Consider the following 20,064-nt stretch of genomic DNA (forward strand, 5'->3'; position numbering starts at 1 on the left):
CCTTTTCTTCGTCGCACCAAGACACGCCGGTAGGAACCAAAGATCTCAAATTTGGACTCATCAGACCAAAGCACAGATTTCCACTGGTCTAATGTCCATTCCTTGTGTTTCTTGGCCCAAACAAATCTCTTCTGCTTGTTGCCTCTCCTTAGCAGTGGTTTCCTAGCAGTTACTTGACCATGAAGGCCTCGCACAGTCTCCTCTTAACAGTTGTTCTAGAGATGTGTCTGCTGCTAGAACTCTGTGTGGCATTCATCTGGTCTCTAATCTGAGCTGCTGTTAACTTGCGATTTCTGAGGCTGATGAACTTATCCTCAGCAGCAGAGGTGACTCTTGGTCTTCCTTTGCTGGGGCGGTCCTCATGTGAGCCAGTTTCGTTGTAGCGCTTGATGGTTTTTGCGACTGCACTTGGGGACACATTCAAAGTTTTCGCAATTTTCCGGACTGACTGACCTTCATTTGTTAAAGTCATGATGGCCACTCGTTTCTCTTTACTTAGCTGATTGGTTATATGATGATAAAATGAATTCTAACAGTTGTCCAATAGGGCTGTCGGCTGTGTATCAACCTGACTTCTGCACGACACAACTGATGGTCCCAACCCCATTAATAAGGGAAAAAAATTCCACTAATTAACCCTGACAATGCACACCTTTTGAAGTGAAAACCATTTCAGGTGACTACCTCATGAAGCTCATTGAGAGAACACCAAGGGTTTGCAGCGCTATCAAAAAAGCAAAGGGTGGCTACTTTGAGGAATCTAAAATATAATATATAATATAATATAATATATATATATATATATATATATATATATATATATATATATACACTACCGGTCAAAAGTTTGGGGTCACTTAGAAATTTCCATTCCACTCCATTCCATTGTTTTTTTTAACCAGGGCAGCAGTTTTCAGATTACATTATTTGCTTACATAATTGCAAAAGGGTTCTCGACTGTTGCAGAAAGAAGTGGCTGAAGAAACACTTGAAATTCATGCTTTTTGGTCTAAACGTCATACCCAAATTAAAAGTGGTACAGTCCCATATACTTTGACACTCAGGGGTGTGCCTGATATCATTGGAAAGGTGATTGATGTGGGTTTGTTTGTGTATTTGAGAAGTGTTGTATTTTGTAGTTTTTTGGCTTTTTTATTTGCACTTTTCAAATAGAAATAAAAAAACGCACAGACATATTTGTAGAAAAGAATTCATATAAAATCCATTTTTGAGTCTTTTAGCTTCTGAATTTTTTTCTGTAGTAAGCTGAGACGTGGCTAATGCTGTGTTGTCTGTCACCTGTCAGATGTGTTTACAGCAGTGTATTTTAATAATTTTACAGATTTATAACTTGGACAGAAATAAAAATCTCCATTCTAGCCTCTGTAACTCTGTGTCAGTTAGGCCTAGAATCACCCTGACACAACTTGAGTGTTTCCTTTCCAATGATATCAGGCACACCCCTAAGTGTCAAAGTATATGGGAGCTGTACCACTTTTAATTTGGGTATGACGTTTAGACCAAAAAGCATGGAATTTCAAGCATTTCTTCAGCCACTTCTGTCTACAACAGTCGAGAACCATTTTGCAATTATGTAAGCACATAATGTAATCTGAAAACTGCTGCCCTGATTAAAAAAAAACAATGCAACTGATCTCTGCTGGTATTCTGTCTGGAATGGAAATTTCTAAGTGACCCCAAACTTTTGACCGGTAGTGTATATATATATATATATATATATATATATATATATATATATATATATATATATATATATATATATATGTGTGTGTGTGTGTGTATGTATATGTTTGTATGTGTATATATATGTGTGTGTGTGTGTGTGTGTGTGTGTGTGTGTGTGTGTGTGTGTGTGTGTGTGAGATTCTGTGGGTGGCTGGATGGTGTCCTTTAACTGCCAAAGTAAAATGATTTAATGACAGCTAACATTTAGAAAAACAGTCAAATGGATCTTTACTTGGAACAGATGTTTCACAGTCACTCACCTGCCAAAAGATTATAAGGCGTATAAACACAACATACCATAGCTTGCTACTGCTGATTCAGATTCAATAAAGTCACCACCAAGGCCTCTATAACCAAAAGCAGATGGACTTGTCTTTGGTTTTGGAGTTGAATGTTTAGTCTTTATGTTATCTGGACAGACCTTAGCACCTCATGTGGCCCAGTGGGAGTACCCTGTCTGCTCAGATTTGTCCATCAGGGTTTTCCGAGACTAGGTGCCAGAAAGAAATAACAAGTGAAAATTTGAGTAGGGACTTTAAAAAAAAACTAATGATGAGAACTCTAACCCTTCTTTGTCTGTTCATTATATTGGTGTGGTAAGAGACAGCTCTATTGTCCTGTTCTTATGTAGATAGGTACATCCATGTGTATGTAGCAAGGTTCAGGTACAGGAGAGATTATGTTCTCATGTGTGGCATTTGGAGGAGGCTCTGCCATTTTTGCCCTTTTTTATGGATACATGCTGTAACAGCTCTGTCTCATCAAAAGTTAGTTTTTTGAATTGGTTATTTTCAGAGGTAATAATATATTGATTAGGGCTGGGTCTGGCTTATAACCTCAAGATATACAGAGGCCACGATACGTCTCGCAATACACATGAATTTTTTGAAATTACCATGTCCTCCACAGAATTTACTACAATAGCTGTTCGTTATTATTCTCTTAAAATTAAGGCCAACAAAGATTTTAAAAGTACTGTTAAAACAGTTTCTAATCTCAGTTATTAATAACAATAAAATGCAATAAAATATACTTACATTTCTTAAACTTAACATGCTTCAATGAATGTTTGATTTGTGAAAAATTGTGTTTGTGTAATGTGGATTGGCCTTTGTGATTTGACAGCATTACTATGGTTTGATTTGAAGAAAACAAAAAAACTCTGGTCTAATGGTTTGAAATTTGCATGCCTGATAGTACAGTGAATGGATAATGAGCAGATAATTTATGATGGCAACGGGGGCCTTTCATATCATCCATATTGTATGTTACTTCTACTTGTAGATGTGGCAAAATAGACATGTCAGTTGTGTCATAAAGAATTATGAGCTGCTTACGGTACAAATAGATTGTTGGATAAACATAACCAAAAGCCTGTGGCAGCCAGAGGACTCTACAACAAAACATATGTCACACCTGACATAATGGCGTCCATTGACACATATTTTCCTTCGGCTCCATCCACAGACATACTGATTGGCTTCCACTTTACAGTGAGGCTGTAAATGATGAAAGATGGCATGTTGCTGTGCGCCTTGTGGTCAATGCCTCTGCTGAACATGCCACCCATAATGGATAAGCTGTTTTCCAAACGACCAAAGCCACAGCTCGTGTTCTGTAGAACGGTAGCCACTGTCGCTATGCAGCTAGTGGGGTAGAACATTTCGAGAAACTCAATCCATCACACACTGTAACTTCAGAGCAAATGCAAGGCGCCCTCAGAAAGTAGTAGTGCTTGGAAAAAACATCTAATATATAGAATATAACATATAGAATATATCAGACAGCCAAGACAGCAGCTATACTGCCTATAAGAGCCAAAGGAACTGCAGAGGGTAACAACGTAGCACCAAATAAGGAGAGGGAAACAAGGCATACAAGCTTTATTCTGATGGTTATTAACCAAATTTAAAGGTGCCCTGCCATACAAAATCGTTTCTACTTGCATTTTTTGAAATATGTTAGTTCCATATGTGTTTGTTTTATGTCGTGAATGTGAAAATGAACTGCTACCTTCTCTGTCAGCTCTAGCCACTGAAAAAAAAATAAGCAGAAAAATCAGGCCAATTACAAAAGCTGATCAGTCTGACATCATATTGCCTGAACTCATTACTATTCATTAGCTCGCCCAGTTGGGCTGGGTAAAGGATTCTGACAGCTAGGCTCTCATTGGCTAGCTGTTAGCCAATCAGATTCAAACAGCTTAGCTTGTTGAATATTAATGACAACTGGCAGAAATCGAGCTGAGTCTTCCTGTAGGCTTTGTATACGACAATAGAATGGCTTGAAACAAGGTAACCAAGGCATTTCTTCCACAAAAAATGTTAGAACTTCAGACATTACACAACGTAATGAAATATGTGTAGCAGGGCACCTTTAACTTAATTTGCAGTGAGTGATAAAAAGCATTAGCAGACTGTCCTTGAAACTGTCAAAAGGTTTTAACTTTTATAGTTCATTTGGGCTGTCTGACTGTTGCAAATCAATTTACAGCCCACTAATTGAATTTACTTTTATTAAATTAAGAGTAGCCAACATTGCTTTGGGTATAAAATAAAAAAGCAGGGATCATTATCTTCAGACTGACTGTAGCAAAGCAGTATTTGTAGTAAAATGTTAAGATTTATCAATGGTTGTTAAAATGGTCAAGCGTTGCCTTCACTGGGGAGATACAGACGGAAAGCACTGCTGGATGTACTATTTCTGGCTGTATAGAAAAAACAATACCACTTTTGACTGTTATACCATGAAGTGGGCAAGTTTTGCCTTGGCAGCCTTGGCTATTGCACTATTACATGTGCAAGTTTTAAATATAATTTCAAAGCCACTGAAATGAAATACTAGCATGTGTGACAACCACTTCCCAGTTACTGCCAAATTACAAGATGAAAACACAATCAGCCTGGTGGCCAATGCTGCCTGTGTGTCAAGTCATACTCACACAATTCTGGTGTGAAACAATGAAATTATTAGATAGTAAAAAGTAGACCGTCTGTGTGAACAATCAGCATGCCACTAAATATATTAAAACAAAGGTGGCAAAAAAATCGAGTGTGTTATGAACAGACCAAACATAGTACAATGATGTTAGATTGATTTGGTACACATGATATAAACTGCTGTTGATTTTTTGTAAATTGAGAGGTAATGTTGTGTAGATGTCTGACCGATATGGGTTTTCTCAGGCCGATGCCGATGCCGATCTTTTGAAATCAGGGTCGGCCGATGGCCGATATATGCTGCCGATTATTCTTGGCCGATATTTGCTTGTTTTTAACCTCTATTTGAAAGATAAAATTGAACACTAATAAGTACTTAAGATACACAAAATTTCTCAACAAAAACATTTATTGAACACTTGAACACCAGTCTGCACTTGTATACTTACATTAAACATGTATAATGTAAAAACATATATTGTATAAATAAACAGAACGGGTAAGAAGAAAGAAAGAAAGAAAATAAACTTAACTTTGTCAAATAAACTTTTCAATGAAAAGATAAAGTTTAGTGCACTTAGCAGCATTTATCAAACATCTGAGAACAATAAATAAATTAACCATTTTAACAATAGTAGTGCTGACACACAGTAGCAACCAGCACCATTTCTTTGTTTTGGTGTTGGCTGGGTGAAGCGCTGCCATAAGGGGGTGGTTTTCTTTTCAGCCATTAGACTTAATGACTAAAAAAGGGGGAAAATACAAGGTTAAGTTAGTATTTTTGTATAGTATCTTCTTCAAGTCATTTTATAGATAGGTATAGATATTAAATCTAACATTTGTTTTATAAATCAGCTAATAATTCAGTGCATTGTAAGTGATACAAGGCTAAAAATGTTTCTATCATCTTCCCAAAAACTGTCCTGAAACATGTATTTTTGTTTTGTTTTGTTTGTTGACAGACAAAGCCAAATGGACAAAACCTAATTATCGCAAAAGGGGGGAAAACAACTTTAGGCCATATGGTCAAAATTAAATGATTTAATAATAATGTAATAACTATAACTTATAACAATAATGTATTTCACTAGTAAATTGGTGTTGAACGACAAAAACAACCACCATGGCAAAAGGGTATTTTACAACAACTTTGAATGCACCGCGACGCACCGTAGGGCTGGGCGATATATCGATATTAAAAATATATCGATATATTTTTAAATGAGATATGGAATTAGACCATATCGCATATATCGATATAGTTCAAATGTGATCCTTGCTCCCATAGATATATACACAGATGTCGCCTTGAGGTTCTAAACATACGTCAAAACCGCCGCCATCTTGGAACAGGGGTGCGAAGCATTCAGATCAACGCTAAAGATGCCGGACTTTTGTACTGCTTAATTATGTTCGATAGAGGAAATGAAAAGAACAAACAGCAATGAATAACATTTAACAGGTGACAATGTGTTTTATGATTATGTATGCCGCCCGACCAGCATCCTGAGCTCCGGCGGCAGCGGAGGCGGAGAGCTCCGTGGCGGGCCGCAGCGTCTCTTCCCCGGAAAACACAGCTTTGCCTCGCTGCTGCGCGGGTCCCCGCTGATCCAAATCGGACCAGCCAAAGACAGAGTGGTGATCGGTAGGATCTTACACGTAGTCCAGGACGACCTGTATGTCGATATCGGGCGGAAAGTTCCACTAAGTTTGCCGGCGGCAGGCGGACGGAGAGAAGCTACAGCGGGCAGCAGAGACCGCTCTGCGGCTGCAGGATCTGGAGCTCAGTGCCCGTTAAAATGACATGTAACGCATAAATACATACAGAAATAAATAGTGGAGGAATGAGCCTGGACATTTCAGTCTGTTTTAAACTTCACCTTGAAGCAGAAACTCTTAGTTCAGAAGGCTGAAGTTTCCGTTTGGACTCAGATCTGTGAACCGATCATAATAAATATTCTTTGTATTAACACATTAATTAGATTCTTTGTTTTGTAGTCGATAGTTCATCTTTTAGTTTACTTAAGTGGAAGCAGTATCAAGTGGAAGAATGGGACTATAAACCTAGGCTTACAGGCATGAGGCATTACATTTTGAACAAAGTAGATTATATTAATATCAAAAGCTTAATTGACCTTTGGAACGAATCACAAATATGGAGCTTTGATTTCAAAAAAGGTACTCCTGTTATACAGTATTTAGGTTTACATTTTATTGTTATTTGAACAGCTGAGAATTTAATCATGAACCAGGTGAAGAAACCGGTTTATTATTTATTTGATTTTGCAACTGTCTCTATGAAACTACTTGTGACATGTCATATTTGATTTTGGCTTTGACTGAACATTTGCTCTCACTTTGCGGAAAAAAATATCGGGATATATATCGTATATCGATATTCAGCCAAAATATATCGGGATATGACTTTTGGTCCATATCGCCCAGCCCTAACGCACCGTCTGTGTTGTTCTTCAGACAAGTAGACAACGGCAGCTGCACACTGCTTAACATGCTGCTGCAGCATTTTAATTGTGTTTAATCCATCTGCTAGCTAACGGTAGGCTAACATTAGCTGCTGACGAGTGTAATGTTAACTTGCGTCACATGCTGCAATGTTTCTGTTATTCTAACATTTGTTTTCGAGCATCAGAGAGCAACGCAGGCATATCAGTGGCGCCGAAATGACTCACAGAAATCCGCGCTGCTATTCGGTCCGGTAGGTACGGGTCGTTAAGGCACAGGTGCCATATTAGCAGCGGGTCTACTCTGTACCAACCCTAGCAACGACGCTAGCAAAGCAAAGCCAGTCCTTCACTAGCCTATGGTGCGGTGGTCTCTTTTAACTACAACTTCTTTCTCTGCATTGAGTTGACAACCCTCTCAAATATAGACACACAAACAGAACAAATAATAAAAGTCTCAGATCCACTGTCTGTGATTGCAAAATTCTAGCTTAATTATTGTGACATGACAGCATGACATGACAGCTATTAATATCCAAAGTAGCCGAACGTCATGTCGCCTATTCATGTTTTTTTCTCGAAGTTGGCAGTAACATGTCATACGTTTTTCATTAAATATATAGGACTTTAAGAATTTAATCCTTACCGTTTTCTCCGAGGAACAGCTCCTTCCTTAGGCACTGGGTGAGGTCTGCTCACTCTGCTGGTATCTGACTCTAGGGGCAGCATGCGTTGAACACATGTTCCACAACAACAACAACACCAGGCTGCCCGTAGATGTGCTTGCCTATTAATCGGCTTGATATTGGCCGATGCCAATTATGTAAAAAATGCCAAAAAATCGGCCAATTAATCGGCCTACCGATTAATCGGTCGACCTCTAATGTTGTGTTTTATAGTCTCCAGTATAGTATTCAAAGAAACCAAACCTATAGATGGATGATATACAGTATGCTGTGTCATTGTGTATGTGTAGTGATAGACACTTTCTGGGCTCCCTAGTAGCGCTCACTTAAAGGTCCAATGTGTAGGAATTTCTCCCATCTAGCGTTGAGATCATATATCGCAATCAACTCTCTCGCACCACGCAGTTCAAAGTACGTATTAAAGCTACGGTAGCCTTCACGCTTAAAAAATCCGGTCTCTTGGTCTTTTCAATATCCTGTTTCTTTTTCTGGGTGAAGAAGAAGACTCCTGTTCCTGAAATTTGGATTTTGAATACGTGTGGTCCTCCATGTTTCCTTCTTCAGACTTGCCGGGGCTGGGAAGCTACGATACCCATTAGCAGCATTAGCAGCAACTGTGACAGCGAAAACGCGAAAGGCGGAGCAGTATGTCTTGTGTGTCCCTTACCGGCTAACGTATTTCAAGATGGCGCATGAATATGGAGTGTCTGCCCCAGTTCATGCAAATGCAAATGTAAAATTTCAAGCCTATAGGAATGCTTGGAATTGATGGTGGTGGTAAATATTCATGAAAAAGGACAAATTTGTGGAGCGGCGACACAGATTTTGATAATGAACAACTAAACACGTTACACACTGGACCTTTAAGGTACTTAGACCACTGATTGACCTCTCATTTTTAGTCTTCGGAAGAAACACTCAACCGTAATAAAATGCGGCTATTATAAATTCTTTCTGTGGTTTAGCTCATGACAGGCTGTCAAGCTGTGCAACCACAAGGACAGAAAAGTGACAACAGGAAAAGAGAAGAGAGACAGAGAGGGGGTATAGAGTTAGACAGCTGCATGGTTCCTTTCTTCTCCTGGATGCATCATCAATCAGTTTTCATGATGCAGACTGCGCACTGACACAAGACTGACCTCCACTGAACCGCTGCCACAGAGGAATAATCCTAAATGATGATTGCTTTTACATTGCTCCTCACTTCCTCTGTGTATTTTGTACTATGCTTCTGTGACTCTTTTATTTTCTCTCCCTTCCTCTCTTTGTTGCTCTCTCTCTTCGCTTTCATTGAGATTCCCTCGACAAAGACTAACACCCATCCCATGCACATGCACCACCCACTGTTCCGCCTGTGTTCCATATGTCTCCTGTGATTCTTTAAACCCACTGTCTGTACAACATACCTCCAAACTTGTCGCTTTTCGGCGAAAATCGCCGTTTTGAATGGGAAAATGTCATCCACGTGAATCGTGTAGATCCAAAGAGTTTTTATTTTGGGGGAGGGGGGAGCGTCTGAGACCTGGTGCTAATACGGCACCAGTGCCTTAAAGGAACACGCCGACTTATTGGGAATTTAACTTATTCACCGTAACCCCCAGAGTAAGACAAGTCGATACATACCCTTCTCATCTCCGTGCGTGCTGTAACGCTGTCTGACGGTTCCAGCATTAGCTTAGCCTAGCACAGATCCTGCAGGTAACTGGTTCCAACTAGCCTACTGCTCCGAATTGTGACAAAAGTGACAAAATAACGCCAACATGTTCCTATTTACATGTTGTGATTTGTATAGTCACAGCATGTACAAAAAACAACGTAAAATGAGACACAGCCGTCTTCTGACAGTAAACAAACCGGGAACTATATTCTCAGACAGGCTTGCTGCGAGCATATCACTCCGCCCAAGTACTATATTCTTCCGCCTGAGAATATAGTTCCCGGTTTGTTTACAGTTAGAAGACGGCTGTGTCTCATGTTACGTTGTTTTTGTACACGCCAGACTCTATAAATCACAACATGTAAATAGGAACATGTTGGCGTTATTTTGTCACTTATTCGGAGCAGTAGGATTGCTGGAACCATTCACCTGCATGTTCTGTCCTGACCTGATGCCGCTGGAGCCGTCAGACAGCCTTACAGCACGCACGGAGATGAGAAGGGTATGTATCGACTTGTCTAACTCTGGGGGTTACGGTGAATAAGCTAAATTCCCAATAAGTCGGCGTGTTCCTTTAACGACGTTATCTACCAGACCGAATAGCAACTCAGATTTCGGTGCCTTATTTAGATGCCTCCGCTTATCTCTGATGCTCCGAAAAATGACGTTAGAGTCAACTGAAACATCGCTCCACGGGACGCTAGTTACGGTAACACTACACTCGACAGCAGGTAACGTTAGCCTACCTTTAGCTAGCAGCTGGAGTAAACACGGTTAAAATGCTGACAGCGAAACGGTGTAAAAGTGTGTCTGTATTTAACTGTAGAGGATTCCAACAATAGCTGCCGTTGTCTGAAAAACAACACAGATGTTGCGTTGACTTGAAATTCGCCTCGCCAGCCTTGTGCTGCCCTTTTCCCATCCAGTGGTTGTTTTTGTCGTTTAACATGAATTTACTGGTGAAATAAGTTATTGTTATAAGTTATTGTTATTACATTTTTAATAAATCATTTAATTTTGAGCCGACTGTTGTTTTGGGCTCCTTTTTTATTCTTTAGATCAATTATCATATATATATATATATCTCGGCAAACTCAGCCCTTCTGAGTTTGCAGGTATGGTACAAACAGGGGCTCTGTGTTCTCTGCTGTGCTCCTGTGTTCTTGTCCCACTGTCCCACAGCTCATTGACCAGGACCAGACCATGGGTTGGGTGCTAGGGGTGGGAATCACCAGAGGCCTCACGATACGATATTATCCCGATACTTATGTCCCGATACGATATTATTGCGATTTTAAAGATATTGCAATATTCTGCAATATATTGCAATATTTTACCTTTTTTACAACTTCAGATTTTTCCTAATTTCAAATGATGTCCCGAAAGGACAATTTTGTCAACATCTGTTGTATCTAAAAATATACATTTCTCTGTTTGTTCATCACACTTCAGTTTTATTGGTGCAAAATGTGATTGTCAAGCAGACAAACTGACCAACACATATATCATAAAAGATTGATACTTGGCGTCTGTGTATCGATACAGTATTGCCACGAAAAATATCGCGATACTATGCTGTATCGATTTTTTCCCCCACCCCTATTGGGTGCTGGTGATGTTCTTTTGAAGAGCTTCACAGAACTCTTCCTTTGAGATATTGGTTCATTTGTCATCTTCAGTGTCCATACAAAGAAAAATATGGATAATTAACTTGACGCATATGCACTCTGACAGCTGATTGAAAAAAAACAAAACAATCGGTGACATTTCTTCAAAGTTCTCCATAGTTCCTTCATGCCAAACACTGCTGCAGACTACTGCCTACTCTCAACTGCGGTTCTGGTTTTTACTCACCTCACTTGCCTCTTCCAAACACACAAATTCAGTGATGTTGTGTAAGCGAGAGTCCACTCTATCCACACTTTACATTAAACTATTGCTATACTGTGCTCATCCTGCCCTATGCAAACACATTCCTGTTTTGTTGAGACTGTCCTCCCAAGAGAAACAACTGCATCAGTCTTTTTAGCTAACAATGTATGTTTATGTTCAAGTGGCAAAGCCCACGAGTGGCCTTAGTATTATGATGGGAGAAGGGAGTCAGGTGATGGAGGGAGGACGAATGGGTCAACAAATGGTCAGACTTTAACAAGGGAGAGCGCTGTTTTTTATTTTTTTCAAACAATGTTTTTATTTATTTTCCATTGCACTCACAAACCGCACACCCCAACCCAACCCATGATCTTTTCCCAACATTATTAGAAGGATATGTTTCCTAGTTTCTGTTTTCTGTACCGTGGGTGCTGTTAGATTGTGCTTCTTGCTCAACTGAGTTTCTAAAGTCCTCGTTTTTTATTTGTCTGCTTGTCTCATATTCCTTTTTTGATTTCTTCTTCTTCAGACATTGATGCTCCTACCAACCTGGTCACCACTGAAGTAACAGAGGACACTGCCACAGTTTCGTGGGATCGTGTCCAGGCAGAAATAGAGGGCTACATGTTGAGCTACACTTCTGCTGAGGGCTCCAGCACCGACATCCCCGTAGGACGTGACAGCACCTCGTACAGGCTGGTTGGCTTGAAGCCTGGAGTTCTCCACACTGTCTACATCTGGGCCTTCAAGGGAGACAAAGTCAGCAGGAAGAGTTCAACAGAAGCTGAAACAGGTGAACTTTGAATGGGACCCTGAATGGGAATTGTGTGTCTATAATTAAATAAGATAAAGAGATAAATTACACTTTTGTTTAAACACAGTTGTAGATGTAAAAACATTTTAACCTGTGATTATCAGATATCTCAAGTGTTCCTAGGCAGTGTGTTTCTTCTTTACAACCTTAGAGCAAAGGGAAAGACATTTTAAGTGGCTCTTTTTCTTATGCTCCTTTGTGCAAACGCTCTTATGTCAAATAGCCCCTGTGTACAATGCAATCAATCATTTCCCTTTGATATTCTGTGCGTTGGTTTTCTGCACAATTTCTTGGTCTGTTTTGCAGTAGCAAAAAGTAAAATCCACATTTTACACTTAGGCAAAGAGGGGTAAGTGTGCTATCTACCAACATGGAAACTTGAACTCTCACAGAAAAGGCTATTTAACATAATTAGGCACCTCATTTCAAGGTATTTAATTTAGCCTGGGGCTGAATGTCTTAAAGAGGTTTGAGATAAGCCATTTTTGCTGCCAGCGATTTTGCTTCTCCTGTCTCTTTATCTTTGCTGTTGCGAAGGGTAGCAGCTGTTGCTGTCTGCTTGCCTTTATGTCTCTAAAGAGAGGCAGCAGAAGAACACTTTTGAGGACCAACTGGCGCATATCCAAATAGCTTTAGAAACCAAAACCTTTGAGACATTTATATATCAGCAGTAAAAGAAGTGATAGTTCTCACATTTGTATGGATGTGAATGTTAAATACCAATAGTATAAATGTTTGTGTGTGTGTGTGTGTGTGTGTGTGTGTGTGTGTGTGTGTGAGAGAGAGAGAGAGAGAGATGGGTAAAAATGGTTTACTGCTTTGAGTTTCTGTTTGATGAATATACCTGATGTCTTTTTCCATTTTTTTCTTCATGTTTATACACATTTTAAATTAGTTTTTCATTGTTCCTGGTTTCTTTGATGAGGGAAGCAGACATATTAGCTCCAATAACCTCACTCATACATCAACCAGCAGGAGTGCTCCCTGATGCAAATATCTGAAGTGGCTTGAAACTCACTTTGCTAGCTGGTGATGTTAGCAATTGTGATCTCAATTACCTATAACATGAGTGATATGAGGAAGAGTAACTATTGTTGTTAATATTATTATTTTGTCATGATGAGGGACGGATGTGTCAAATTATTGGCTGTATACATGTTGAAATTTTTCATTTTCAGTGTTGAATGGGTTGCACTTTTTTAAGTGGACACTACCTTACCTGTTTTGGGAGAATACAAACATGCAGAGCAGCAAAGACACAAGATACATAGGGGATTCATCTAGTATTTTACAACATCAATGGTTCTGATTTTCCTTGTGTGGTGTCCTGTCACAATCTATTGTTTGCAATAGTAGTTTGCATGTTCTTTAATTACCATAGCTCATAGTATACTCATACTGTAGTAGCCCTGCTTACATAACAGTGTGTTTGATGAGACATCAAACTTGGATTTGTTGGACTTCAACAGGAATAAAAATATCACATAGTAAAAAATTTCAACAGAAAGGGAGAGAAAATTACTCATTTTGATTAAAGGACAAAAAAAAAAAACGTCAAACCCCTCCAACACCTTGATCCAAGTTTGACGTTTCTACCCTCTTACACATTGACCAAAGGTTATGTGTAAGTGGTAACCACATTTTATTGAATTAGATCAGCTGTGTGTAGTTGTTTTTTTGTTTGCACTGGATGTAGTAATGTTCTTTAGTAGTCTATACTAATCATAACTCCCCTGCAGAGCTGGACGCTCCTACTAACCTCTTAGCCCAAGATGAAACAGAGTCCAGCTTCAGTGTGTCCTGGGATCCCACCCAGGCTAAAATTGATGGCTACGCCCTAACCTACAGCTCCTCTGAGGGCTCAAGTGAGGAAATCCCAGTCGGGTCTGACAGTACTTCATACATGCTGACTGGCCTGAGGCCTGGTGTCCCCTACACTGTCTACATGTGGGCCATCAAGGGGAGCAAAGTCAGCAGGAAGATCTCAACAAAAGCTGAGACAGGTCTCAAATCTATGACATTCTGTTCAAATCCAAAGCACTTAATTATCTGACCAGCTAATGCCAAAGATTGGGGTTAAATGCTCATCTACATGCACTAGTATGTTTAGGCACCTTAAAACTATTTTAAAGGAAGGATATGTTTCAATACCTTTTTATTTTCTTAGATGGTAACATGACCAACACCTGGTTATATGTAGCTTTCAACCATTCCAGTCTATTACAAACACCACGCCTCTATATATTTATCCTTGGAATAAGTTGATGGACTGGTCTGTAGTGTGTAGTTTGCATCATTAATGTATTAATATCCTCTACTAACATTTCCCTCTAGACCTGGATGCTCCCGCTAACCTCTTAGCCCGAGACGTGAAAGAGACCAGCTTCAGTGTGTCATGGGATCCAGCCCAGGCCGAAATAGATGGCTACATCGTAACCTACAGCTCCTCTGAGGGCTATAGTGGGGAGATACCAGTAGGGCCTGACAGCACCTCTTTCATGCTGACTAGTTTGAGGCCTGGGGTCCTCTACACTGTCTACATGTGGGCCATCAAAGGAAACAAAGCCAGCGGGAAGATCTCAACGCAAGCTCAGACAGGTCTCAAATCTACCATTGTCTGTTAAACCCAATTGAAGCCATGCCTCGATTGAAATACGCATCTCACATATTCTTTTGTTTGGCAATGTTTATGTTTAGCATCATATCTTGTAGTTATTTTGACAAGACAACTCTTTTGTAAACGCCAAAAGAAAAATGTGTTATTCACTTGTTAGACCAATCAGCTTGTTTGTTTAAAGTAGTTTTCCAATGTATTCATCCCCCACCTCATCCACCTTCTTGCCAACTTCTTATGCGGGTCACAGCGAGCAAAGCAGCCCATCCTTTTCCCCCCAATAGCCCATTTCCAGCTCTTCCCGAGCAGTCCCATGCCAGCTTCGAGGTTTAATCCCTCCGGCAGGTCCTGCGACCTCCATGCAGTCTCCCGTCAGCCTCTTAATAAAATAAAATAAAAATAAGTTGTGCATAAGGAGACACTCAGGGCCATTCTTTCCAAGTCATCAAAACACCTCTACCTGCTACTCTGGAAGAGCAGCTGCTGTATTCATATTTCTCTCAGATCAATAGAGTCTTCACTCTGTCATGCAGACTGAGATCAGCCAACATGTCGGGGAACCTCATCTCAGCCTCTTGTATCCAACAATATGATCAGTTCAGTTTCTTGTTTTTTACCATCCAACCAACGTTTGTAGGCACAGATGAAAGATGGCTTGAAGATTGACTCTTTGGCTCAGCTGTCTGTTCATGAGCTGATATATTGTCTGCATTGCTGCACTCAATTCCCCTAATGTTTTGTTGTTTCCCTACAATCTAACTTGTGTGTAAAATCCCAATTTACCTGGATCCTTAGAGCAACTTCCCAATTATCTGAATATAACAAGACACCTTTTACCAGAAGAGGACAAGTGAAGACTCTTTCCTCATTTTGACAGCCTTCTTCACTCATGCTGTCCACTTCCAGGTTTCTTGGGGTGAGCACTCTTCACCTTGTAACCACAGCTCCTTGCAGCTGCATCCATGATAGGGATTTTACACAGAGTTCATTATGTATAGAACCTATTCATGGATAAAAGAAATTTTGGCTTGGATTTGAGAGTTAAAATTATGCTGGACGGAGATACCAGGCCTTTTTTGCAAACTCAGAATGCCAAGTGTTCTGACCAATTTTAATTTTCCTCCCTGCAACATTCAAGTGCACCAGACTCCATCCACCAGTGGAAACCAGGATAAATAAGATTAGATTTAGCATTAGATTAGGCTCTTTTCGCTCTCTCAGAGTGCACATTATTATTATATATATATTATATTATTATTCACAATGTGCTTAGACCGTAACTGTTGGCCTAACAGGTATTACCCCCAACTTCCAGCATTTCTGGCTGAGTTGCAAGGTTCCCCTGGCCGCAGGGGCTGTCATTCCAGACAGAGTTTTTTTGGCTCTTGCTATAACCGTGACTGCTTATGCAGAACTTGGCGCTCCAAATAAACACTTGGCCCATCATCAGCGTGTCGTGAGACAAAGTGCAGTCAAAAATTAATGGACATAAATTTAGCTACAGTTCTGATGAGAGTTCAAGCACAGAGACATTGGATCCCATGCTGTCTCTTACAAGCTTAATGTCTGAGTCCTTGTGTCCTTTACATCATCTACATTTGGGCAGTGAGGGTGGGCAAGGCTAGTGGGAAGATTTAAACATATTGCATCTCATATACAGTATATATAAGCAGGGTATCTCATTTTTTATGATGTGATATATGAGGGTAAACATCATTCTTCTCCTTGTAATTACCATCATGTTACGAATGTTTTCAGCCAATGCATGCCAAAAGATTTCATTTGTTCGCCTTTAGGTGAGAAATGAAAAAATACATTTTGTAGTTTTCATCAGTAGTTCCTATAGTTTGCATGTGTAGTATATTAACCACCTCCACTAACCTCTTCCTCTAGAACTGGATGCTCCTGCTAACCTCTTAGCCCGAGATGAAACAGAGTCCACCTTCAGCTTATCATGGGATCCAGTCCAGGCAGAAATTGATGGCTACATCCTAACCTACAGCTCCTCTGAGGGCTTTAGTGAGGAAATCCCAGTCGGGTCTGACAGCAGGTCTTACATGCTGACTGGCCTGAGGCCTGGTGTCCTCTACACTGTCTACATCTGGGCCATCAAGGGGAGCAAAGCCAGCAGGAAGATCTCAACAAAAGCTGAGACAGGTCAATACACAACAAATTCAAAACAAACAGGATTCTCTTTCGGTAAAAAATAAAGCTCTCCTCTCTCTGGAAATGGCAATCTAACATCATATAAAAAGGTATTTTTTGACAGTAGCAGTCTAGATGAAATCTTATATAGCATACATACCAAACATAAGTAACAAAAAAGCCATTTGGAAAGATTTTGAATTCATCTTTTTTATTAGGCATCAAAATGCTGTGCATGGCCCATAGGCACCACCATTGTGTTTTAAAAATGCCTTTATCTTAGCCCAAAGCTGTCTGTCAGTAACTAGTTCCAAGATTCTTAATGCTGATAAGAATTTTCTGTCAGTCATGGTCTCATACTGTACATGCGGCCGTAGTTTGGGGGACTATTGGTTCTATAACAGCAGTAACAGGTCACTATCTGGAGCAGTGTTATGTACAGATATAGAAAGGTTGTAGCCTTTCAGATAAAGAAGACAAGAATACAGTTATTTCATCCCTATAGAGTTGTTAAAGAATTCCATTATTTCAGTTAATGCTGATAAACAGCATTGAATTGGGTTGTGGATTTCTGCAATTGTGGGTGTATATTAGCCTACTTTAATATTGTTTCATGTGACAATACTGGATACACTGGTATTCACATAGGTCGAGGGTTAAGTATTAGAGGCCAGGGAATACATCTGGTTTGTTTCGTTGGGACAGAGAGTTACATGTGGTTCTTTTTAATATATCAATATAACCTCCAAAACGGCTGATAGTAATTCAGTCAAATTTAAATAATCTATCACATTTTGTAGACACCTGCTTACTAAGTAAACTTGGAAATTGCTTTTTTTTATTCACTTCATTTATAAATGTTTGCACACAAAACAGCAATCCATTAATTCTTACGTCATATGACCTTTGATTTATTAAACCGTAAATGTCTTACAAAGTCAAAATGAGTTTACTCTGAACTTCAAAAGCACCAAAACTCCTGCTCTGGCAGGAAATGTTACCGGGTATATCTGTTAACTTAGTGTGGGGTAAAAATAGCAGTGTCAGCACATGTTGAACGGGTTACAACAGGGTATCTTTGTGTGAGCCAGATGATCTGTAAAATCACCTGGGAGCTTTAAGTGAAAGCTGGATCTTTTTTAATTAGGCAGCAAATGGCCGAGTTTTGATTTATAAACTTGTCTTGTCGTAACTCATTACAAACGGTGGTAGCTACAGACCAACATGGTGCTCGGTTCACATAGGAAAGCCATTGTGTCAAAAGATATCATCTGGGACACATAAAAGTATGTATTATTACATTTGAAATTTTATTGGACCTAGTAACAAGCACCATTAATGCGTCAGTTAAAACTGTTTACATTAAACATCAGTGTGCTTCACAGACTTTTTCAGCTGCATTGCTTTTCACTAATGATAGCACGATATGCACTAATGTGTCACTGTTCACACTTTACTCCCATTACCTTGTAATTACCAGATAAAGAGGTTTCATTTTTTCAGGCATAGTAAAACTGACAATTGGACGATTCCTGAATATAAACAGAAGGCAGTGTTTTTACCAGAAGTAGACTGAAAGTATGAGTCTGGACTTTAATAAATAGTAAATTGCTTGGGCTGATTTTGTACATCATGGTGACATATGCTTTCTTTAATTTCTTGAGCCATGGGAGGTTAAGGCTCCCACTGTTACAGCAGCCGTCTTTGTGTCAGACAAATTATTTCAGCATGTGTCTCAGGTCAAACCTCTAAAGCATTTAAATATGGCAGAGGAATAACTGCCAGTTTATCTGCAAAGGCAAATTGTAACTTTGCAGGCGGCTGGAAGGTGAAGAGGCTGAAAAGCTAGTGTCAGATACATGAATGTTGGCCTTGTCATTGAGGTAGAGAAAGGGAATAAAGATGGATGAATACTGCACCGCAAAGTTATGTCTGAGAAACACTGCTTTTTCATGTGAGTATGACAACGGTTTGTACTGAAGCACAAATAGTGTTTGATTAAAATGATTTAACAAAAAAATTAAAACATGTTTAATTTAAGAGAATATATTCACTCACAATTGATTATTTGCCGCAGTTTTTGTGAACAAACTCAAGTAAGAGCAGCACCAAAAATTCTCTGCTTACCCAATCTGACCCAAGTTAATAAGATGGATTAATGAACATACAGTATACAACATGTTCTCAAGTAATCTACTTGATTTACACTCCAATCCATAGATATTGATGCCCCTAAGGACCTGAAGGCGACAGATGTGACGCTGGAGTCTGCTTTCTTGACTTGGGTTCCTCCTCTCGCTGACATTGAGGGGTACACCCTCAGCTACAGAGATGAGGATGGGAACATGGAGGTAACTTAGCCATATTTTCTTACCCAAATGTATTCACATATGCCACAACTGAAGTATTAAGCTCTTTGTCTTACAATTTGTTAATACAGAGATAAGCTTTCTGTATCTGGGTATATTTGCATTTATGTTTTATACAACTGTTACATTAAATTATGAAGAACACCATCATATGGAAAACTGAGTTTGACTGTGTAGGAGCAAAACCCTTTTATTCTGTATTGGGTAGAACTGCAGTTCCTTGGAGTATTATATTATTGGAATATTGAACTACACAGTGCAGGATTTTAAGTCCTGTCTTTGTCTTTATAAGCATACAGATATAGATTTTTTAAAATAGATTGAGGTGACAGTAAAGGTGTATGTTCAATTCAAGCTCTGTAGAACAATGACCTCTTGTGGTCAGAATTAAAATGAATCTACTGGAAGTATTTTAAGTACATGGATGATGTGATTGATCTTTTACTGGAAACCTTTTTTTTTAAAGATTTTATAAATAATGAGGAGCACACTTAATGCCTGTCTCTAATTGAAGCTCAAGACGATGTCATCCCTCATGCAGTGTAATTAACTAAAATTGATGTTTATTGGGTTCAGGTGGTTGAAAAGCAGCTTGGAGCCAGCGAGAACAGTTTAACTGTGTCCGGTTTGGAGATGGGGAAGAGATATATTGTCACCATCATCGCTTACAAGGAGAACAAGAGGAGCAAGGTGGTAGAGACTATCTTCAGAACAGGTCTGTGCACTACTCTGCTCTTTCCTGATATGGTCTTTTCTTTTT

The 20,064-nt window shown here is 39.5% G+C and overlaps 1 protein-coding gene across 2 annotated transcripts in view; it reads left to right on the forward strand.

The window, feature by feature from the left end:
* Positions 1-20,064, forward strand: part of tnn (tenascin N) — a 56,037-nt gene that overhangs the window by 27,262 nt on the left and 8,711 nt on the right. For both annotated transcript variants that reach the window (XM_028592956.1, XM_028592955.1), the window contains exons 9-14: positions 11,892-12,155; positions 13,916-14,179; positions 14,511-14,774; positions 16,684-16,947; positions 19,156-19,286; positions 19,881-20,019. In XM_028592956.1, the coding sequence (XP_028448757.1) occupies positions 11,892-12,155; positions 13,916-14,179; positions 14,511-14,774; positions 16,684-16,947; positions 19,156-19,286; positions 19,881-20,019 (1,326 nt within the window). The remainder of the gene's footprint in view (positions 1-11,891; positions 12,156-13,915; positions 14,180-14,510; positions 14,775-16,683; positions 16,948-19,155; positions 19,287-19,880; positions 20,020-20,064) is intronic.

Source organism: Perca flavescens, chromosome 12 (genome assembly GCF_004354835.1).
Source record: "Perca flavescens isolate YP-PL-M2 chromosome 12, PFLA_1.0, whole genome shotgun sequence".
NCBI classification, from domain to species: Eukaryota; Metazoa; Chordata; class Actinopteri; order Perciformes; family Percidae; genus Perca; species Perca flavescens.